At 32.8% G+C, this 20152-nt stretch overlaps 1 protein-coding gene across 1 annotated transcript in view; it reads left to right on the forward strand.

Moving 5' to 3' along the window:
* The window catches only part of LOC118192810 (immunomodulatory peroxidase-like), a 31556-nt gene that overhangs the window by 5249 nt on the left and 6155 nt on the right, over positions 1-20152 (forward strand). The window contains exons 4-10 of the mRNA XM_035363831.2: positions 10192-10457; positions 10966-11184; positions 12769-12924; positions 14935-15045; positions 15121-15225; positions 15384-15552; positions 17364-17685. Coding sequence (XP_035219722.1) covers positions 10192-10457; positions 10966-11184; positions 12769-12924; positions 14935-15045; positions 15121-15225; positions 15384-15552; positions 17364-17685 — 1348 coding nt within the window. The remainder of the gene's footprint in view (positions 1-10191; positions 10458-10965; positions 11185-12768; positions 12925-14934; positions 15046-15120; positions 15226-15383; positions 15553-17363; positions 17686-20152) is intronic.

Below are 20152 nucleotides of genomic sequence, written 5' to 3' on the forward strand. Positions count from 1 at the left end.
ATTTAAGTTATTTAATGTTAAATACTTAGCCAATTGAGATCAAAATTTATTAAATGTGTGTATATACAAAATTTTAAGGTATATCAAATTTTGTGAAAACTCAAAACAAATATTTTGCGATATGATTTAAATTTCTTTAATATTTAACGAAATTTTATGATATCAATAATTCAAATAAATTAAAGTTTGATTTAGATATCCTCTAAATGATTTGACATTTTTTTGTTTGTATATTAATTGTTTATATATGCAAAACGTTTCCAAGACATTCCAATCAAATGTCTGGAAGGTAAATCAAGAGTTTATGAATCCTTTTCTCCAGTATGCGAAAAATATTGCACTTTCTACCCATACATATTGGTAAATTTCCATAAATTTACGATCCTATGTTAAATAGCCACATAATTATATTGGTACTTAACGCATTAACGCAATCACCCTAACGAAATTTGATATATTTTCCATGTGTAGAAAATGGCCATAAGTCATCATTTAATTTAATTAAAAAACATTACTTAATACATATTTTACATTCTAATAAGGTATTTAAACAAAAAATCGGTCAATAAATCCATTATAAGCTGATTTTTATTTTGCTCTGATGTAAACTTCGCGGAGATCATTTTAACTAGTTTTAAAACAATTGTTCCTGTTAGCGATTTTACGATGAAATACTGTATTTCTGTAGAAATGTTAAATCAGTTTATTCAGCTGGTTAAAAATTGCGCAGGCAGAGGCTAATCTTTAGAATATGGTAACAGGTAGTTTGGCGACATTTTGGTAAGGCGATAGAGGTTACTAGCTAGGACTTCAGCAATAATCTGAGAAGTACACAGTTTGAATCACAGATTATTTTGTCTCGGCGAAATCAGAGATCATGAGACATGTGACATTTTCCGGAAAATTCCAATGGGGATTTTAGCTAATAAGCACTTAGAAACAATTTCGCTGCTAAAATGCAGAATCGCCCACTTATTTGTTTGGCGCTTTTTACAAGAGTAAGAATTGAATTTTTGTCAATTTTCTTTGATTTTTTAAGTGAAAATAGGTCGATGTGTACATGGATAAAGTCAAGAATGTGCGTTATTCTACGCTACGAGAGTCGACAGCAAGTAGTGGGCCGCCAGATGTCGCTGCTAGTGAAAAACAGGTCTGCTCGACATCCTATATTCTCTGAGTACGGAAATTGTAGAAAGCGCGCAAAAAAGTGTTGCCGCGTCGTCAATCAGGGTTGTGCAGTTGACGTACTAAGTAGACAACGGCTTTGCATATGTTTTCGCCGCTGATTTTTTTTCACATTTAAACGAAGAATACGGTCGTAGATCTCTGAATCAGTGGCGAATTTATAGAAAATATGTTGATGCTTTTGCTCTGCCAGAAGATGTTATCATTGCGTATTTCAGATTGGCAAAATTTACAGTTATTTTAATTTGCGATGAACTGATAGAGTACTTGGAGCCACATTCAGAAAACAAAAACGCAGTTTCTACTGAAAAAAAGGTTATTTATACTATTCCTGAAATTAGACATAAATTGTAATTATATGCTTTAAAAATGTAGAAGATAATAAGCTTATTAAGCACATATAGACATCCGATAAGCTTCTACTCGATTTATGTACAGCAAGAATTACGTTTATTTTAAAATCTAACAGTTGAATACCTTACGAACAATACTGTACACAAAAAGGAATGTCGTTCATTATTACGCGAAATTCGCACTACTCTAAAATAAAAATTTAAAAAAAGCTTTATAATATTTTTTCAGTAGTAGTACTACTACTAGTGTGATACTTTTAAAAATAAGTTTTAGCTCAGAAGGGCTATTAACTTCGTTTTACCATTTTGTAGCGTTTCACTTTTCAAATCGTTGCCACTAAATATCATCGCACTGTATTATATTTAAAAAATTAAATAATGAGAAATCTGCATAAATGTATGAATGTTTCTCGCACTGTGATAAAACAATGCTACCTAGAGCCATGAAATTTTGAATAACGTAATCCTCCATCCTAATATAGGCATCTTGGAGGCCAAAATTTGGAACTGGGAATTTGTTTTATTATCTATTTCATATTTTGTAAAGCATTTATGAGTGTTTGATTAAGAAACTGAATGATTTCAAAGCGAGAATGGCAACATTGTACGAAAAAAAAAAAAAAAGAGGAAAAAAACATTTTCATCTCTAGCGCGCGAAACTATGTATCAGAAATTCTAAAGATATGCTCTTTTTAAATTATATGATTTTGCTGTTGAATTGAATTTTATGGTTTAAATGCGAAGAACATGATATTTAATAAATAAAGGCTCGTAGCACGCAAAAAATTAAAAATACCGGCCTTTTGTGAGTAATATAAAATCTGAAAGCTTTCAGTTTTTTTTTTTTTTTTTTTTTTTTTTTTTGGGGGGGGGGTGCGTGTGTAATTTTATTACGCTTTAAATTTGGTTTCTAAGGAAGGACTTTCTGAGGGAAACTGGCTTGTATACACATTACATATGGGGAAAGCCACGAAAATGCCGATGCGGGCAGCTCGTTGTGGGATTCGAACCTCGGTCCAAACTACCTGCGTTCAGCGACTCTACCTCTCGGCCACTGGTGGGCTTATTAGCAGAATTATACTGTATTATTGTATTATGCTATAAAGTAACAATGCTATAAGACTGAGACGTACCTTTAGAATTTCCGATACATAGTTTCGCGCGCTAGAGACGAAAATGTTTTTTTTTTTTCCTCTTTTTTTGTTCATGGAATAGTACTTTTGTAATCCATTAGTATTAAAAAATCATTGTTTCTTTGCAAACTTAAAAAAAAGATACTCTTCATAGCAGAGTTCTCATTTTTATATTGTAAAAGAGATATTGATTATTATTAGTTTTCTATTTAATGTGTCGAAACGCTGGTTTGACAAGGACTTCAACTGCAGAAAAATATTTAAAGAAGCAGTGTGAATCTGGAAAATCACCTTCAGTATATTTAAAAAGCACTGATAAATTTATAAAATAATCTTAATTAATATAAAAGATTTTCTTATATGAAATTATCTAAGTGCTAAGTGCATTTAGTTACAATATTATTAACGCGAATTACGTTTTGTGTAATTAATGGATTATTTATTTTGAGGGGAAAAAAAAAAAAAAAACACGAAAATCCGAGTTTAAATTATCGCGAAAAGTCAAAGAAACGTTTTGTCAAAGAACGATTCATCTTAACTCGTGTTCTTCAATTTCCCATATACGTCGTACGTTGATTATTTTTACTTTGGTACTTGCATTGTGAAAATATTACTATTTTTTAATTATTTTCACAGAATAAAATCTTTTGAGAAGGAAGAATATTTTAAATAAGCAGTTTTTATATATATAAGAAATTAAAATAACAGCAATGTAATGTTAAAAAAAAGTATTAGTAATTGTGTGACAAAAATTACAATACGAATTAATCACACATACAGGATAGATTAGTATAATTTTGGTATATATTTTATATTGAAAAAATATTTTCTTTCATGTTAATTATAGAATAAATTATTTAAAATAAAACATTTTGATGCGTGTGTGATAGCTGAATGCAGCAGCAATCGGCCGTACTGTAATAGCGAATGAATTTTAGAAAGAAATAATTTTCATAGAAAATAAAAATAATTTTCATAGAAAAAGAAAATAAAAAAAAGGAAGAAATATTTTCTTTCTAATTTCTTACTTAAAGAAATATTTTTCTAATATTAACTGTAAAATAAAATGCGTGAAAACAGCTTAATGTAAGCATATTAAAAAAAAAAAGAAAAAAAGAAAAAAAAAGAACCTAGTTTGCAATTAGATTATAATGCAAGTTAATCATATTATAAATTTAAATGAATAAAATTGTTTATTTCTAAAAAGATTTGAAGTAAGCTTAATTCATTTACTCTTATCTATTTACCGTTGCTTTCATGGTATCCCATATCACTCTATATTTCTTAGTTCTAAATTCCTTCGTTAACTTTCCCCTTAAAAACCGGGATCCTTAAAAAACGGATAACATAACAGCATATTCTGCTGCGTGTTTGTCATAATACTGTTTTGTACCATTTTTTCAAACTACAAATGCAGCGTGTGAGTTAGTGAAATAATAGGAGAATATTCTTAGAACTTCAGCCAGCGCGCGCTATAAATTTCGTCACTCGTCTGTACTGCGATTGGTCTAAAGCTCCTTGAAGCCTTGTCCCCTTTCAGTAAAGTCAAATGGACTCACCCGCCCACCAACTGAGGACCACAGAATGGCTTTCTCCGATAAGTTGCGATGGGTTGTCTATACCGGTTTTTTTGAGTCAATATCGTTCGCTCAAGTTGTAGACAGATCCAGTGATCATAGAATAGGCGTTTTTATTTTTTAAGGGAAAATAGGTCGACGTGTACATGGATACCGTGTATATGCAATTCTTAAAATCACGGCAAGCAGTGGGTGATTCTACACTTTCTCCCAATTTCACACCTAATCTTCGTCATGTTTAAGCACTTTTGTTCCATAAAAGTTAATAGCATAAGCGTAATTTGGCTAGCAGATTGTTGGAAAAAATGTTGAGTTAACCTCTTCGCGACGGGCGAATCATATTTGCATTTCGTACGGACGCATGTGAGGCCCGGGCGGTTCACCCGTGCACTCCTGGAGAACTGGCCAAGTGAACGGGCAGTGCAGATATGCATTTTAAGCTGAAACAATTTTTAATAGCCACTAGATGGCACTCTGTGTCCATTACATTTAAACTGAACGTAGTTTCAGTATTCTGACCTTCAGATTGTTTATATTCTGGCTGTTTTTGGTATTTTGCTTGTCAGCTGTGGCTGGGGAGGGGGGAAATCGTAATTTAAACAAACGCAGGGCTCTTTAAATCGCTGCGTGCTAATGAAAACATTCTCGTATCTGATTTATATCCAATTCCTTTTTTATTCTATTTTTTTCCTCTACTTTGTACGGTCTTTTAGGGTTACTGTGCGGAGTTTTTTTACGTTTTGCATTGCCTTCAGATATATTTCCGTTCCTTCTTTTTTTATTTAGGAAAGCCTCACCTCCAGTCTATTATGACGGGAAGGAGGCGCTATTTATCAGAGGAAGAATACCCTAGTATGGTTAGTGAACCATTTACTAACGCAAATGAGAGTACTGATTCATTTTCTAAGGAGTTAAAAAGTGATACTTTTTCTAAGAGTTACAAGGTGATACTTCTCTGTGCTTCGAAATTTACCACGCTCGTTTTCATTTTAAATTTTGTTACTTCTTACTGTAAATAGTCTTTATTGTGTTCTTTTTAATAATTTTAAACTTTATTGATGGATTTTATCAATTAAAACTTTAGAATAATTTGAATAGCTCTTCCGAAAAGTATTATGGAAGATAAGCAATTTTTTAAGTATATTTCCATGTAAAATAAAGAAATAAATGTTTTAAGGGCTAATTTTAACATATATAAGAGCTCAAGTAATAATCTAAAATGATACCAAAAATTACGATGCTAGAAGCGAAACTTCTGTTTTTCTGATTTTTGTTATAAAATTAGGCTTAACGATGCAAAACCTCCGTCCTGTACGGTGACTGCCTTCGATTCTCTTCCGTCCCGCACGAGCGTTTTAAACAAAGGTGCGCCGTCGCGAAAAGGTTAAAAAAAAAAGCCTTTACTTCGTGTAAACAAAATGGCGTCCAAAAAAAAGTAGCAGGTTGCTGTAGTAGGGTTGGTCGCCAAAGTTTCGCAAAAAAATTGCCAAGTTACCATAATGTAAAGATTCACCGGCATAGATTTTAAAATTGAGTTTCAGGCAAAAGAAATCACAATTTGTTAATAAAATTTGTTGAAACTTGGAATACAACAAAAAGAACGCGTACGAAAATAGTGACGTTGTTAAACTGAGTTGTTATGAGTATAGCTGCTTGAAGAATTGCTATGCGCGTGGTTGCCAGACTTTGGTACATACTGAAAATCTGGCCACTTCTACTGAGGTGGTTGTTACTAACGCAAGTGTCTGTTCATTTAAGCCAACTCTGATGAACGCACAAAGCTTCTAATAAGGTTCGCAGCCTATTTTGCCAATTGTACCTTTTTCACCGTTGCTAAACAATCATCCTCTCGCCTTTCTAAAGCGCAAAAAACACGCATGCGTTTATTTAAATTTAGATTTAATGTGTTTTTGAATAAGTTTTGTTTAATTTATAAATGTTGATAATACCAAAGTTTGAATACTAGTGGTTTTGCATATTCATAAACCAAACACTAAACAGGTAAATACAAGCCCGCACGAACCTATGAATTTATCCATAGGGGGAATCCCTGTGTCGAGAATCTGTTCCAATTCTTGCAAAACCTAGAGTTAGAATTCTGCTGACCAAAATGTTCATGTTTATATATTAAGGTAAAATAATCAGTTTATATGCAGGCGTTTGGTTCTCGTTCTCTGTTACAATTGCTAGATTCCTCTTTTAAATCTGAATCTCGAAATGAAACTCGTTAAACTATTTTATGCTAACTTTCCGTAAAAAATTAAGCTAGCTTTATTATCGCATACATATGCATAATAGCAACTATTGTTGGTTGCAATGCTTAACATCGGGATTGTTTGTGATTTAAATTGAAACAGTGACTGACGCAGTGTGGATTAGCACCATTTTGTGAGTTACGAGTTCGCTTCATGGCATAATACGTAGTAGCTGGCCTGAGAAGCGAAGAAAGACTGTTGATCCTGGGGCTGTTCCCGGGGTGTTCTATCTCAAAACTGAGGCAGAAATTTAAGATTAGTTATTAGAGTTAGATTCAGCAATACCTCAAATTACCTGTGCTTCTATAGATACTGGCTTAGTTTCTGCTTGTATCTATACACAAAGCCTGTTAGGTGGTCTAGGGACTTTTCGCCGTCACCATTTCACCTTGGCCGTTTGTTTCGCTGTCGAGAAATTTTTCGGTGAATCTTTACATTATGGTAACTTGGCTATTTTTTGGTGAAAATTTGCGACCAACCCTGCTACAGCAACCTGCTAGTTTTGTTTTGGACGCCATTTTGTTTTCACGAAGTAAAGGCATTTTTTTTTTTTTACTCAACATTTTTTCCAACAATCTGATAGCCGAATTACGCTTATACTAGAACTTTTATGGAACAAAAATGATTAATCATGACGAAGATTAGGTGCGAAATTGGGAGAAAGTGCAGAATCGCAAACTGCTTGCCGCGTTTTTAAAAATTCCACATACACGGTATCCATGTACACGTCGACCTATTTTCGCTTAAAATAGCATCCCAGAATTGCACAAAAATGGCATTGCGCACACTCGACTTTATCTATGTACACATCGACCTATTTTCACTTAAAAAGTAAAAAAAAAAAAAAAAAAAAAAAAATCCAATTTTTCTTACTCTTGTAAATGCGCCAAACAAATAAGTGGGCGATTCTGCACTTTAGCAGCGAAATTCTTTCTAAGTGCTTATTAGCTAAAATCACAATCGGAATTTTCCAGAAAATGTCACATTACATGTCTCATGATCTCTCATTTCTCTGAGACAAAATAATCTGATTTGAACTGTGTACTTCTCAGATTATTGCTAAAGTCCTAGCTAGTAACCTTTATCGTCTTACCAAAATGTCGCCAAACTACCTGTTACCATATTCTAAAGATTAGCCAATGTTTCTTTACATGACTGTATTTTATCTTGCCGTCTTATACTCGTATTAAATTTGTTTAGTTTAATAATTCTGTTTACCTTTTGTATACTTAATAAAGGTTGATTTTAATAAGTATAGTTATTTACAAGTATGAGATATAAAGAAATTACACATATTTAGTTTGAAAATTATGTTAGTATCAAAGAGAACTTGGGCTGACTTCTGATATAAGAGAAGTCATATTATCGATTTTAAAATTATGCGGGTACTATATTTACATGAGTCGTCAAAATCGGCTAATTCGGAGAAATCACTCGTGCAAGCAAGAAATTCGTATTTTTATGAAATCTGAATGGAAAACTGAATTACTTTGGGATCTTGTCATCGCCTTAGTCTCTTAAAATTAATATGTCATGAGTAACGGTGTATTTGTATGAAATTGTACACAAAAACATTTTATATATAATTTTATATGAAATGTTTATTAAATAATTAAACTAAACAGTTATTAATTTAAATCAGCTTTATAATACAGTTGTGTAAAGAAAAATATGTGTTGACTGAGAAACGGCCACGGCGAATAGTCCCATTTCCCTGTTAGAGTACATTAGCTTCCTTCGTTTTCAGTGTATTTCGCGGTTAATGATGCTGATTGACGTACGAATGGATTCGAATTCCGCAGAAGATATGGATTTTTGTAAGTATATAGTGTACACACGACAAATAATACAGTGCGAAATTTCAAATTCGGCTAATAATACAATGACTTAAAACTATATACTGGCACAGGAAACTTTCAATGATAAAACTAGATTGTATTCCATAACTAAATACTTCGTCTAAATTCCGTACTAAATCTATTAGGATAAATTAAGTAAAGCATATAAAAAGTATTCTTGTTTAAAAAAAGTATTGGTTCATCGAGATAACAAACAAGATAAAGGAACAATTCTGGTAGAACACCTGCAATAGCCTTTTACACCTGCAAAAAATAAAATTTAAGGTTGATTTACTTAGTTAAGATATCTATAAAAAATTCAGCGATTTCTTTTGTCCTGAAGAAACTCAATTTTTTTATTGGAACTGTGGAAAATTTGGGAGAAAAATAGGTGAAGCGTTGAATGTAAGCAAATCTGATGTTTAATATAATTTCGAAATGCCATTTTGCCGGCGCAGACGATAGTCGCCAATAATGGTACAACTAATGTCAAACAGAATATCCTCGATGGTAACCTTTAACGCCTTGTTTTCAAAACAAGTCGCAGCCTTTTCTTTTCAGATTGTTTCTTTCAATATTATTAGCACGCAATTACGTAGAATTTTTACCAGATAGTTAAATTTTATGCCCTAAGGCCATTCGCGGTAATTAAATCTATTAGAATGCAATCACATCGCTCACCCGAAGGCGAAAATATAGAAAAGGGAAAGTCATGGTTAAATTCATCAATTCTAATTGAGCACTGCGGTTTTACAGAATTCTGAGTAAGCTATTCGTACGAATTGAAATAATCCTTGCATTCAAACTTGTTTTCCAAATTAAGATTTAACTTGAAATTAATGTATTTTATTATTGAGAGAATTAGATTTTTGTAGCGTAATTTACGCGAGATGAGATCACTTGGGATCACGTGATATGAACCGGCGAATCAGGATGTTGAACCATGAAAGCATAGTAAATTCTTAATGTCTTTTTACAAATTTTTGTCTTTATTTATTGGCTTTTTACAAAATTTTAAAGGATATTAAAATCTTTACCTTCAAAGTAAAAAATTCTTAGAACTAACATTTGTTAACATTTTTTTTTTTTGTGTATACTGTATGTTGTCGTCAATAAAGTCTGCTTGGCGAGATCTGCGCCGGCGAAACGTAAACATACCAAATAATTTAAATATGGATATCGTATTGAGTATATATGTATCCGCATTATTAAAAGTGGATATCGTACACATAAAATATCTGTTTCTGATGTTAAGTGACGGATATTTCTGCTGATTATCTTGAAAAGTACTGACCAACATTTTTTTTTGAAAAAGATATCTTATTCACAAAATCGTATAGAAATAGTGCTCTAGAAAATACATAGATAACTCGCAACTTTATTTGCATAAACTAAAAATATTTTATTTATAGGAATATTTGTATGATTATCAGATAATGGTTCTAAAGTAATAAAACTGCACGAAAATATTAATGTATTTACAGCGTTTGAAAACTTAAAAATTGTTTGTGTGAAAATTCTTTACGCATACCAGTTGCTGCAAAAATTAATGCAATTATTTGCTGCTACAAAATTATCTCAAACAGTTTTCCTTATAAGATAGCCACTTTTTGGTTTTAATAATGAGTGAAATGTTTTCTTAAATATAAGAACTTGGAGAACGTATAGAAATTGGATTTCGCAATAGAAGTAATTTCTTTAAAATGACAAAATATGAATACTTGCTTGAATAAAAACACATTAGCTAATGGAACAATGTCTACAGCTAACGGTTGCTAAAATAAAGACTGTGAGAGGGCTTTTGTGAACATGATGTATAATCTGAATTATTATTTCTGATATTTTTTTAGTTTCTCTCCTCGTTCTAAACTTCCGGACAAGAGGTCGCCCAGTATTTGGGAAAAGCTGTCCTTTCTACAAACTTTAAGTTCGGAAGACGTGGACAGATTGCTTAGTCAACAAGGAATTTCAATTCTGCCACTGAACAATATAACGTGTCATCCCGCAACTCAATATTACAGAACCTTGGATGGATCCTGCAATAATCTCCAGCATCCTTGTTGGGGTAAAGCAGATGAACCATATCAACGGTGGCTGCCTCCCGCCTATGCCGATGGTATGTTGTCAATTATAGTTATTAAAGTGCCAATTTTTGTCTTTAACTCAGTTCTGATATCACTAAAATGTTGTGGTTAGAAACTAAAATCTACTGTACAGTGGAACTTCGGGTCACAAAAGCCTCACTTCATGAACAAGTTAATTGAACAAAAAAGCCTTTGGTGAAGAACTCGAGTTGTGAATACTCAAGTTTGCAACATAATTTTCAAAGTAAAGTTTCCACTTAATTAACACTCAAGGTCTTCTGCAAACATAATTTTGCTATTTTTCATTGCTTAACTCATAAACAAAGCCTACAACGAGTAATTTACATGACCATGACTCCGTATTGTGCTGAAAGTCTCCCATGAGCTTGATCCCCGATACGCCTTCGTCACAGAAATGCGCGACAATTGTTCTTTATTTCTGATATGTATGTGATAACAGAGAGACCATGTTTATACTATCACTACTCGGTTTGCTGCGATTGCAATAGTTGAAGTAATAAATATTTCTATTTTCGACAGGTATAGATGAGCCTAGACAACGAGCAGATGGTCATCCTTTACCCAACCCTCGATTAGTGTATCAATGGGTCGCAAGCCAGTTCCAGCAAACTACGGAAACTGAATATCCGCACTACACGAATCTGCTTATGGCTTGGGGACAGATGATCGCTCATGATATGACTCTGACACCGACAGTAATGCTGAAGATATGGAATGGCCATGAATTTAAAGATGAACGTAAGAATGTTATTTGCTTGAGAATGTACACCTATTAAATAAAATAACCTTTCTAAAAATCTTTAAGAAATCTAAATTTGAAGTATAATTAAGCATATGATCTACACAAAGTATGCGAAGTAAGGTAGTATTTAAATAATTATCAAAATTAGTTTTCTGTGTTAAGGGAATCTTTTTCTGGTACCAAAGCTCACATATTGGAAGGTACTTAAATATGATCTTTGGTATATTTTACTCGATATGCTTCCGACTTTTGTGGTAGTAAATCATAGCATTGTTTTGAGTTTAGACAGTTATGATAGACTACTACGAATAGTACTTTAGTAACTGGTTAGCGTAACTTAAAAGAAACTCAGCATTATTTTACTTAATTCTCTGAAGGGCAAAAATATATATTCTGTGAGGTAATGTACTGGTTATTCTAAATCTATTAAAAAGCTAAAACTTAAACAGAATATTTTAATATTTTTATAAACATGATATCCAGTAAACTTGCAGATAAAGCCTAGCGGTTTGTCATTGTTACTCAGTGGTGCTACTTAATATAGGACATGTTTCTTTTAACAAATATTTCTTTCCACTTTTGAAAAAGTTTGTGAAAGTAAAGAAATTGGATTTTAAAATTCAAAGCAGAAGAGCAGATGAGGTCATTTTCAAGACTGTTATTTCCAGTCTTTTAATTACATGACCGAACAGCCATTTCATGAACCAACAGAAAGTGGTTAAGGTTTTTTATCTTTACATACATAACACATCAACTGATTTGAAATTTGATTTTTCAAAATACTTTTCACAGAATTTAAAACGGAGTCGTATTTTGATAGCTTAACATGCAAATCATTTTAAAGATATAGTAAGGGGTTTCTTATCGGTTTCCTTCCTTAATTTATTACTGTATTAAGTTTTAACGAAGTTCCGGTGGATTTCATTCATGAGATTAACCATTTTTCAGTCGAGCACAGTTAGTCGTATTGCTTTCAGCCTTATACTGAGCGGATGGCAATTGTTTCGGCAGTTTCGATATGGGCTCGAAACAGTTTCTCCAGGGAACTGGACTGGAGTTCAAAAATATAAATACATAGATTTCATTAATTTTATAGTATAAAATATTGATTTGAATAAGTAATTGTATTGAAAACAAAAGCAATATTTTAAACATTCTTAGATTTGAATATTTAGCTTCTTGCTTCACAATACACCTGTTGGGAATCGCAGCTTAAAAGCTAAATGTTTGGTAATCGTCGAATCACCAATTTTTTAATCATTTTGATGAACTTAATTATTATACAAAACTTACTTTTTATATAGTTAACATGAATAGGTAGTTTGCTCAACTAGGATGTATAATTGATTCATAAATAGAATTTTCTAAGCTGTGTTTTAATATAAATATTAATCATAGTAGAAATCGAATCAAAATGGGACTAAATCCAATAGAAAAAATCTAAATTATAAAATGAATTATCGAAAAACCAAATAAAAACAGTTTCTAATTTCATATTATTGTTTCTAGTACATATGAATTTTGTAAATTTAATGACGAATAAAAGGATTTCGTTACTAACTTTTGCCATTTTCTTTCAGCGCTTGATTGCTGCGAAATACTAACGACCCATCCAGATTGCATTCCAATAGTGATGAATTATCGTGATGGGTTTTATTCTCAAGGACACTGTATGAACGTAGTTCGGTCAGTCGCTTATACCTACAGCCCAATTTCTTGTCAACCACTTCAACTGGGTATGTTTCAATTAGGTTTACTGAAAACTCAAATATTCGGAATGTTGTTTCCAGAATCTTCGCGCTGCTTAGTCTCTTGATGGTTTTAAAGTTTAAATTGGTACTTTCCGATTATCCGCATCCTCAATTTTCAACATTTAGTAAGATCGCTGTGCCTTTGGCGCATATTCGAGTACACCACCCGCGGGACAACAGCCAACTTGCGCAAGTCCACACCATACATGAGTTCGCGTACATGCGGATCTATGCACTTTATATTTAACCGTTATTTCCCTGAACAGCATCCAGCGACATACGATTTCAATAGATCTACAAAGCCTTATTAAAGAAGCTGGGGGCACAACAGTTTGAGGAAGCCACATCTGTTGTGTATTTATGTTTTATGAAGGGCAAAATATGACATGGTGTTCTCCTCAATGTTAGCATTTTAACACGAAAGGTCCGACTGGTATTTTTCATTATGATTGAATAAATGTATGTATTAGAAGTAACAGTAATTTAACATGCTGTAGCTGTTCGAATTGCAAGATTTAATTGCACAGTTATAGGGTGATTTGAAGGGCCTAATTGAAGTAAACAGAATTAAAGGAAGAGCTACAGAAATCCAAAGAGTAAGTTCCCCCATCTTCATCAAACAACTTCGAATATTCGAACACATCACGATTTATATCATAACTGTCGGTACTTTTCCGTTTCGCCGGCGCAAATCTCAGCAACTAGACTTTATTGGCGAAAACACAGTATACACATAAAATGTTGACAAATTTTAGTACTAAGAATTTTTTTTATTTTGAAGCGATAAATATTTTAATGTCGTTTAAAATTTTGTAAAAAAGCCAATAAATAAAGACAATAAATTTGTGAAAAGACATGAATTTAAGAATTTATTATGCTTTCATCGTACAACATCCTGATTCGCCGGTTCATATCACGTAACCCCAAGTCATCTCATCTCACGTAAACTACGAAACAAAAATCTAATTCTCTCAGTAATTATCTACATTAATTTCAAGTTAAATCTTGATTTGAAATACAAGTTTAAATGCACGAATTATTTCAGTTCGTACGAATAGCTTACTCAAAAATTAAAACCGCAGTGCTTTACTTCGCTAGTGCATTCTCATTAGAATTGATGAATTTAACCCTTGACTTTGCTTTTTCTATATTTTCGCTATCGGGCGAGTCGTGTTATTGCATCCTAATTGACTTAATTACCGCCCGCGAATAGCCTTAGGGCATAAAATTGAGCTATCTGGTAAAAATTCTATGTAATTGTATGTCAGTATTGAAAGAAACAATCAATCTGATAAGAAATGGCTGCGACTTGTTTTGAAAATGTAGAAGTTAAAGGTTACCAGCGATGATATTTCGTTTGCATCGGTTGTACCATTACTGGCGACTTTATCGCTTGCACCGGCAAAACGGAAAAGTACCAAATTGTCATCTGTGTGGGTTCTTCAGGATTATGAGTTTTGCTACTCTCATCTTCACTGTGATCATGACATTCCTTAAAAACTAACTCTTGAATGAAGTCATGATCTTGGCTTAGCAAACATGAAATTTTAAAATATCGTCTGTCACTTTTAATATTTGGACATTTAAAACGACAACAACTTCTCCGAGGTAAAGGTATTCGTAGCAACTGATTTACATAATTTTCCATCATTTTACCATTTATGCAGATGCATCTGAAAGGTAGAACACTACCATAACTTACTTCCATATCCTTAATTACGACTATAACCATTATTCATTATTCAATGGAAAGCACTCAGCGTTATTATAACCCAACTCCAAATGGTGGCCTCGTTGTTGCCAAGAAGTGCTATAAGACTGTAGACCTGAGCCTTCCGAGTCTAAGTAGTAATTAAATTCTGAAGATCCAGAAATATCAAACTTAAGAAATCTTTATCATTCATAGAAAAAAATAATTACTGCTATGTGGAATATAGAAATTCAGTGCATGTTTTAATTCTATTAAATATTGAAGTTAAGAATCTGATTTTACAGGTCTACCTCGAGAACAAATGAATCAATTGACTTCTTTCATCGATGCTTCGTTAGTTTATGGTACCACAGAAGAAGAAATGCGCAAATTACGGGAAGACGGAGGACAAAGTGGTAAGTAAACAAAGGCTCGAAACTAAATCCCGAGTTCCACACAATATGGAGGTATATCTTATGCTATGTTTTCAGCGAAACTGATAGCGGATGTTTCAACGGGGTGGAGTTACATGGCTCGAAAAAACAAAACTTGCAAGTCAGCCAAAAATATCTGCGATAAAAGATGCTTTCTAGCAGGTGAGTCTGAGAATTCTCTGATTAAATGGTAACATTGCTAAGTGCTTGTGTAGTGTTTTCAATTACGAACTCATCGAAGTTCGAAGCTGTAGCTGCGATATGCTAAATTCGATTCTTTTCTGATTTCTACAAAAACTTGCTTTAAAATAACATTTTAGGTGAAAAAAGAGCTAATGAGAATCCAGTTCTCAGTGCACTGCATACCTTATGGGTGAGGGAGCATAATCGTTTGGTAGATGTTTTACGAGTGCGCAGATGGCCCGAAGAAACACTCTTCTACGTGGTTCGTAAAATTGTTGGGGCCTTGTTGCAGCATATCACATACAAGTAAGTTTGGATGTCTAAAACAATTTTAAAATCTGTTTCATATTAGTTGCTAATATAATACTGTAACATTATTTACTATACTCTTTTGTTAATGGGACGCTACTTGGCGCCAAACGTATACATTGGCGAGAAGTCAAACAAGGTGTCAGTAACCTAACGATACGTAAAGCTTAATGAAAAAAATGAACTTGTAATAAATTATGTATCATTGTATGATACGCATGTTAGTGAGAGCGATGTCAAACGGAAGTTACCCTCATTTACACATAAATCAGTTTTAGCTTAAAAAATAACGGATTTGCACGAAACTGGCATCGCCTACTGCTTTATTATCACGCACAAAATTCATGACGTCATACAAACAGGCTACCACATCTGGCTCTTTGGCGCATATTTAGCAACTAGCTGCCCGTTAACAGAATAGTACTTTAATCACGAATAGGAATAAGATTGCCAAGATTTGAATATTACGACAAATGATTTTCAATGTGTGAAATTTTATGTATAATGTAAAATTCTGTTAGAAAATAATTTAACATCTAAGCAAAGAGAATGAAGTTCTCGGATCAGATATTTACGAAGGGAAATCTCGAGTAAATTTTAAACAGAACTCTATTGATTTCGGATACAAGTCCCTCTTCAAATGCAAAATTGTTCCGCTGCTGGAGGAGCGGGATCTGCTTTGATAGTTTCCGAAATTGATAGTTTTGTTTAAAATCTACGCCTGTTTTGCCTAATTTTCAAACCTAACCTCAATTGTAGTCCATGTTAATCAGTTCATCTGGAAGAGATTTAGAAACAATTATGCATTTAAGTTCTGCTCTAATATGAAATATCTTCTGCGAAGAGAAATGAGCATAAAAGTAAATTTGAATTGTATATTGGATTCGTCAGTTCGGGAAAAGGATCACGTGCTTAAAGCTAAAAATGGGTTTATATTTCAAATTTTTTGGCCATGTCATCTAACAGGCAAAAATTAGTCTCTGATAATTAGTATTTAAGTTCAGCACTAACGTGCACTATCTTCTGCTAAGCGAAATGGGCATAAAAGTAAATTTGAATTGTATAATGGAATAGTCAGTTGGGGAAAGGGATCACGGGCTTAAAGCTAAAAATTGTTTAGATTTCATATTTTGGCCTTGTCATCCATCTAACAGACAAAAACTAGTTTCTATAAAGTTTAAATCACTAATTACAGAGCGATAGTAATTCAGTTGAAGAAAAAATTCCATCTTTTGTCCCAGACTGATAGTTTAACTGTTTTGAACTTTGAAGGAAACAATACTAGACTGATCTGAAGATTTGGGATAATAATGAATAAAATTGAAGGAAAGGTAAAGGTAAAAAGGAAAAGATGAGTATTTAAACTTTCGGAGATAAAACTTGATTCCTTCAACTTTTCGATGAAGAGTTTCAGTCGAAGTTTTGTTTCTGGAGACTTGTTTTTTAGAATGTGTGAAACACTTTATTTTGTATTTAAAGCCAAAGAAAAATATATCATTGGTAGTCATTTTTTACGGTTTTTTTTTTTTCAACAAACTTCTAAATTAGAAAGCAACCATATACTTAAGTAATCTGCTGAAATTTTAAGTTTGAACCAAAAATAGTTTCTGCATTTGCGTGAAAGACTGGATAATTTTTCTAGACAGAAGCAAAAGTAAAAGGAGATTTTTCTGATGGGAAATTAAGATATTGCGATATATTTATTACTAATTTATTGTAAACTGTTGCATATTTCGCATGGACTTTGAATTATAAGAATATTTAAATTGCTTCGTTCCTATATTAAAATATTTATATCTTCTATACAGTGAATATCTGCCCATTGTTTTGGGAACATCTCTTATGGACTACACAAAACTTTCTGTTCCTACGCCACAATACGAGTACAATCCTTCCATTAATCCAACGCTTTACAATGTATTCATCACAGCAGCGTTCAGATATGGTCATAGTATGATTGGTGGACAACTAAAAAGGCAAGGCAAATTTTTAGATGATGGTCATACCCTTAGCAATGACTACTTTTCAATGGACGATTTTTGTTCACCTCAAGAGGATCCTGTTGCTGCTTTATTATCTGGACAAACTAACCAAAAATGTCAGAAAGTGGACAACGTGTTCTCCAAGCAAGTAAGTGGTAAATAGCATCTCGTTATTAATATCGCCAAAATATTTTTCATTGAATAAGTTAAATAATATTCTCATTTTGAGTTACTTTACGAGTAAAATGTTTCGTTTGGACAAAAAAGAAGTGAAATCTCTCAGATTTTATATTATGCCCAAAGGAGTGTTATTTATCAAATATTTAAAAACAGCATATCTTTAGAATTTCCGATGGACAGTCTCACGCTTTGGAGATGAAATATTTTATTACGTAGAGTATTGCCACTGCTCGCTTTGAAATCGTTGAGTTTGTTAATCAAAAATTTGTTGAAGTTTTACAAAACATGAAATGGAGAATAAAATAAATCGTAAGTTCGGGCTTCTGGACGCCTATGTTATGGTGGAGGACTACGTTCTTCTAAATTGGATGGCTCTAGGTAGCGCTGTTCACTGCGAGACATTTGCATATATTCATAGAAATTCTTCATTATTTAATTTCTCTAAATACAATACAGGGGGTAATATTTAGTGGCAAAAATTTTGATTTGAAGCAAAATCCCGTTTCGAGACTAATAGCTCTTTGGGCTAAAAAAATACATATAAATTAAGGAAAGATTTCTTTCTGCTTAAATTCAAAGGAAAAAGATAACCAGTGTAAACTGGCTTTAAGAAGAGTTACTCCTTCTAAACACACATTTATCGTTTCACATTTTATTTCATCGTTTGGTCTTTCAATTTGTCCGTTTACTTTTATGTGAGTGAACTGCATAATATTCAGTGATGAAAAGTAACTTATTTGAATCTGACGTCAAAAAGTTTAAGAAAATGTGAAAAGCTTTGATTCCTCAAAATGAGGTTCCGGCAATAAAACATGGAGGAGAAAACATAGTTTGGGATGTATATATTGGAATAGACTTGGTAAATTGGCTTTCATTAATAATTTGAATGCAAGTAAAATATGTGGACATTATGCGAGATAACGTATTTGATATAGAGCGTTAAAATTAGGTCTACAGAATGCTCTCTGGTTCCAGCCCAGTTAGACAACGAGGGGGACTAAAGATTGGTTCTGGCACAAATTTCCACATATCGCCTCCCTCCCAGTTTCCTGATGTGAACTCAGTGTAGACTTTGTGGCCCTCTTAGACCAAAATGCGAGACAGCATAAATTTTCAAGAATTTAAAAATAATTCTTTCAAATGAATGGAAAATCTTTCATTCAATCTAACAAAGACTTGTCGAGTCTATGCCAAAATTACAAGCTGCAATCGATAGCCAGGGCCTTTTCACCAATATATTAATTTTCTGCATAAATGTTTAAGATTTTCGTTATGTTTACTTTTCCTTTCCCAAATTTCGAAATTCTTTAAATTTTAAGTTACTGTAACTTTTATAACAAACGTTTCTGAGTTAAAATGTTAACTTTGTGAAAATAAATTGTTTATTAGCAATATCATTTTTATTAAATACTTATTCAAATACTTTTTTCGATCACAGTACATTAAAAATTTATTTTGCTTCAAACTAGTGGTCCAGTTGTTGATAACTGGAAGTTTGACCGGTGTTATGGCAACGTGGGTGATTTCCCCTATGTATTATTACGTGTATTCGTGCTAGTTTGCTTTAGAAAGTCTTCCAGAAAGGCATCAATCCCAGTAGTCTTATAGATTTTGCCTGCTTTGCCATATTAATAATAAAAACCCAAACCTTTGTAAAATAAATCAAAGAATTGATAAGTATTTTTACTGAGTATTTTTTTGATATAGCGTTTAAAAGATATTAAAGATAATCTAGAACCTGCTTTCAAACGAAAGTTTTCATCACAGAAGAGTTATTCTTTCAAGAGCTGCTTACTCATAGCACAAGGCATTGGTCATAATACAAGTATTAACTTTTAGCCTAAACTAGCACGAATGCACAAATTTCTCACAATAAGTTAAATTATTAATGAAAATGTACTAATGTTTCTTCATGACAGTTAAAAGTTGGTTACAGAGAAATATTTTACCATGAAAAGTGAAACTGATTTTACTACTTTATTATCCTGTCGAAAGTGAAAGTTGGTTACCTTCAAAGCTGGCGCGGAGATTCCGCCAAAGTAGCGCCAATCGTTCCTGCGGAATTCTGAAGAAGCTGAGGCCTTTTTGTTTAATAAATAACTATCTAGTATTCGACCTTAGTTTTATTTTTCGTAAAAAGGCCTTCGTCAATTTCTACCATTTTACAAGGCCCTGCTATTTTACCGAAAGCTCTGTTTAGAACGCTTTGAGTAAAAACTTCCCATAGGCGATTCTTCCGATCGAGTATTTTGTTGACCATATTCAGGTGACCGTATGGTTCCCACTACTATTTTTACTGTAAGATATCATAATTTTGAAAATAACCCACTGCTTGCTGTTTTGTAGAAGACAGGTCCCAAATTTTAATAATTACTTTTTCAAAATGCATCACTAGTTAATTTTTATCCTTGTTCATAACCACAACATGGCTTAAC

This window comes from Stegodyphus dumicola, chromosome 3, assembly GCF_044657685.1.
Source record: "Stegodyphus dumicola isolate Sdum_Otavi_A_Nest chromosome 3, ASM4465768v1".
Classification (NCBI taxonomy): Eukaryota; Metazoa; Arthropoda; class Arachnida; order Araneae; family Eresidae; genus Stegodyphus; species Stegodyphus dumicola.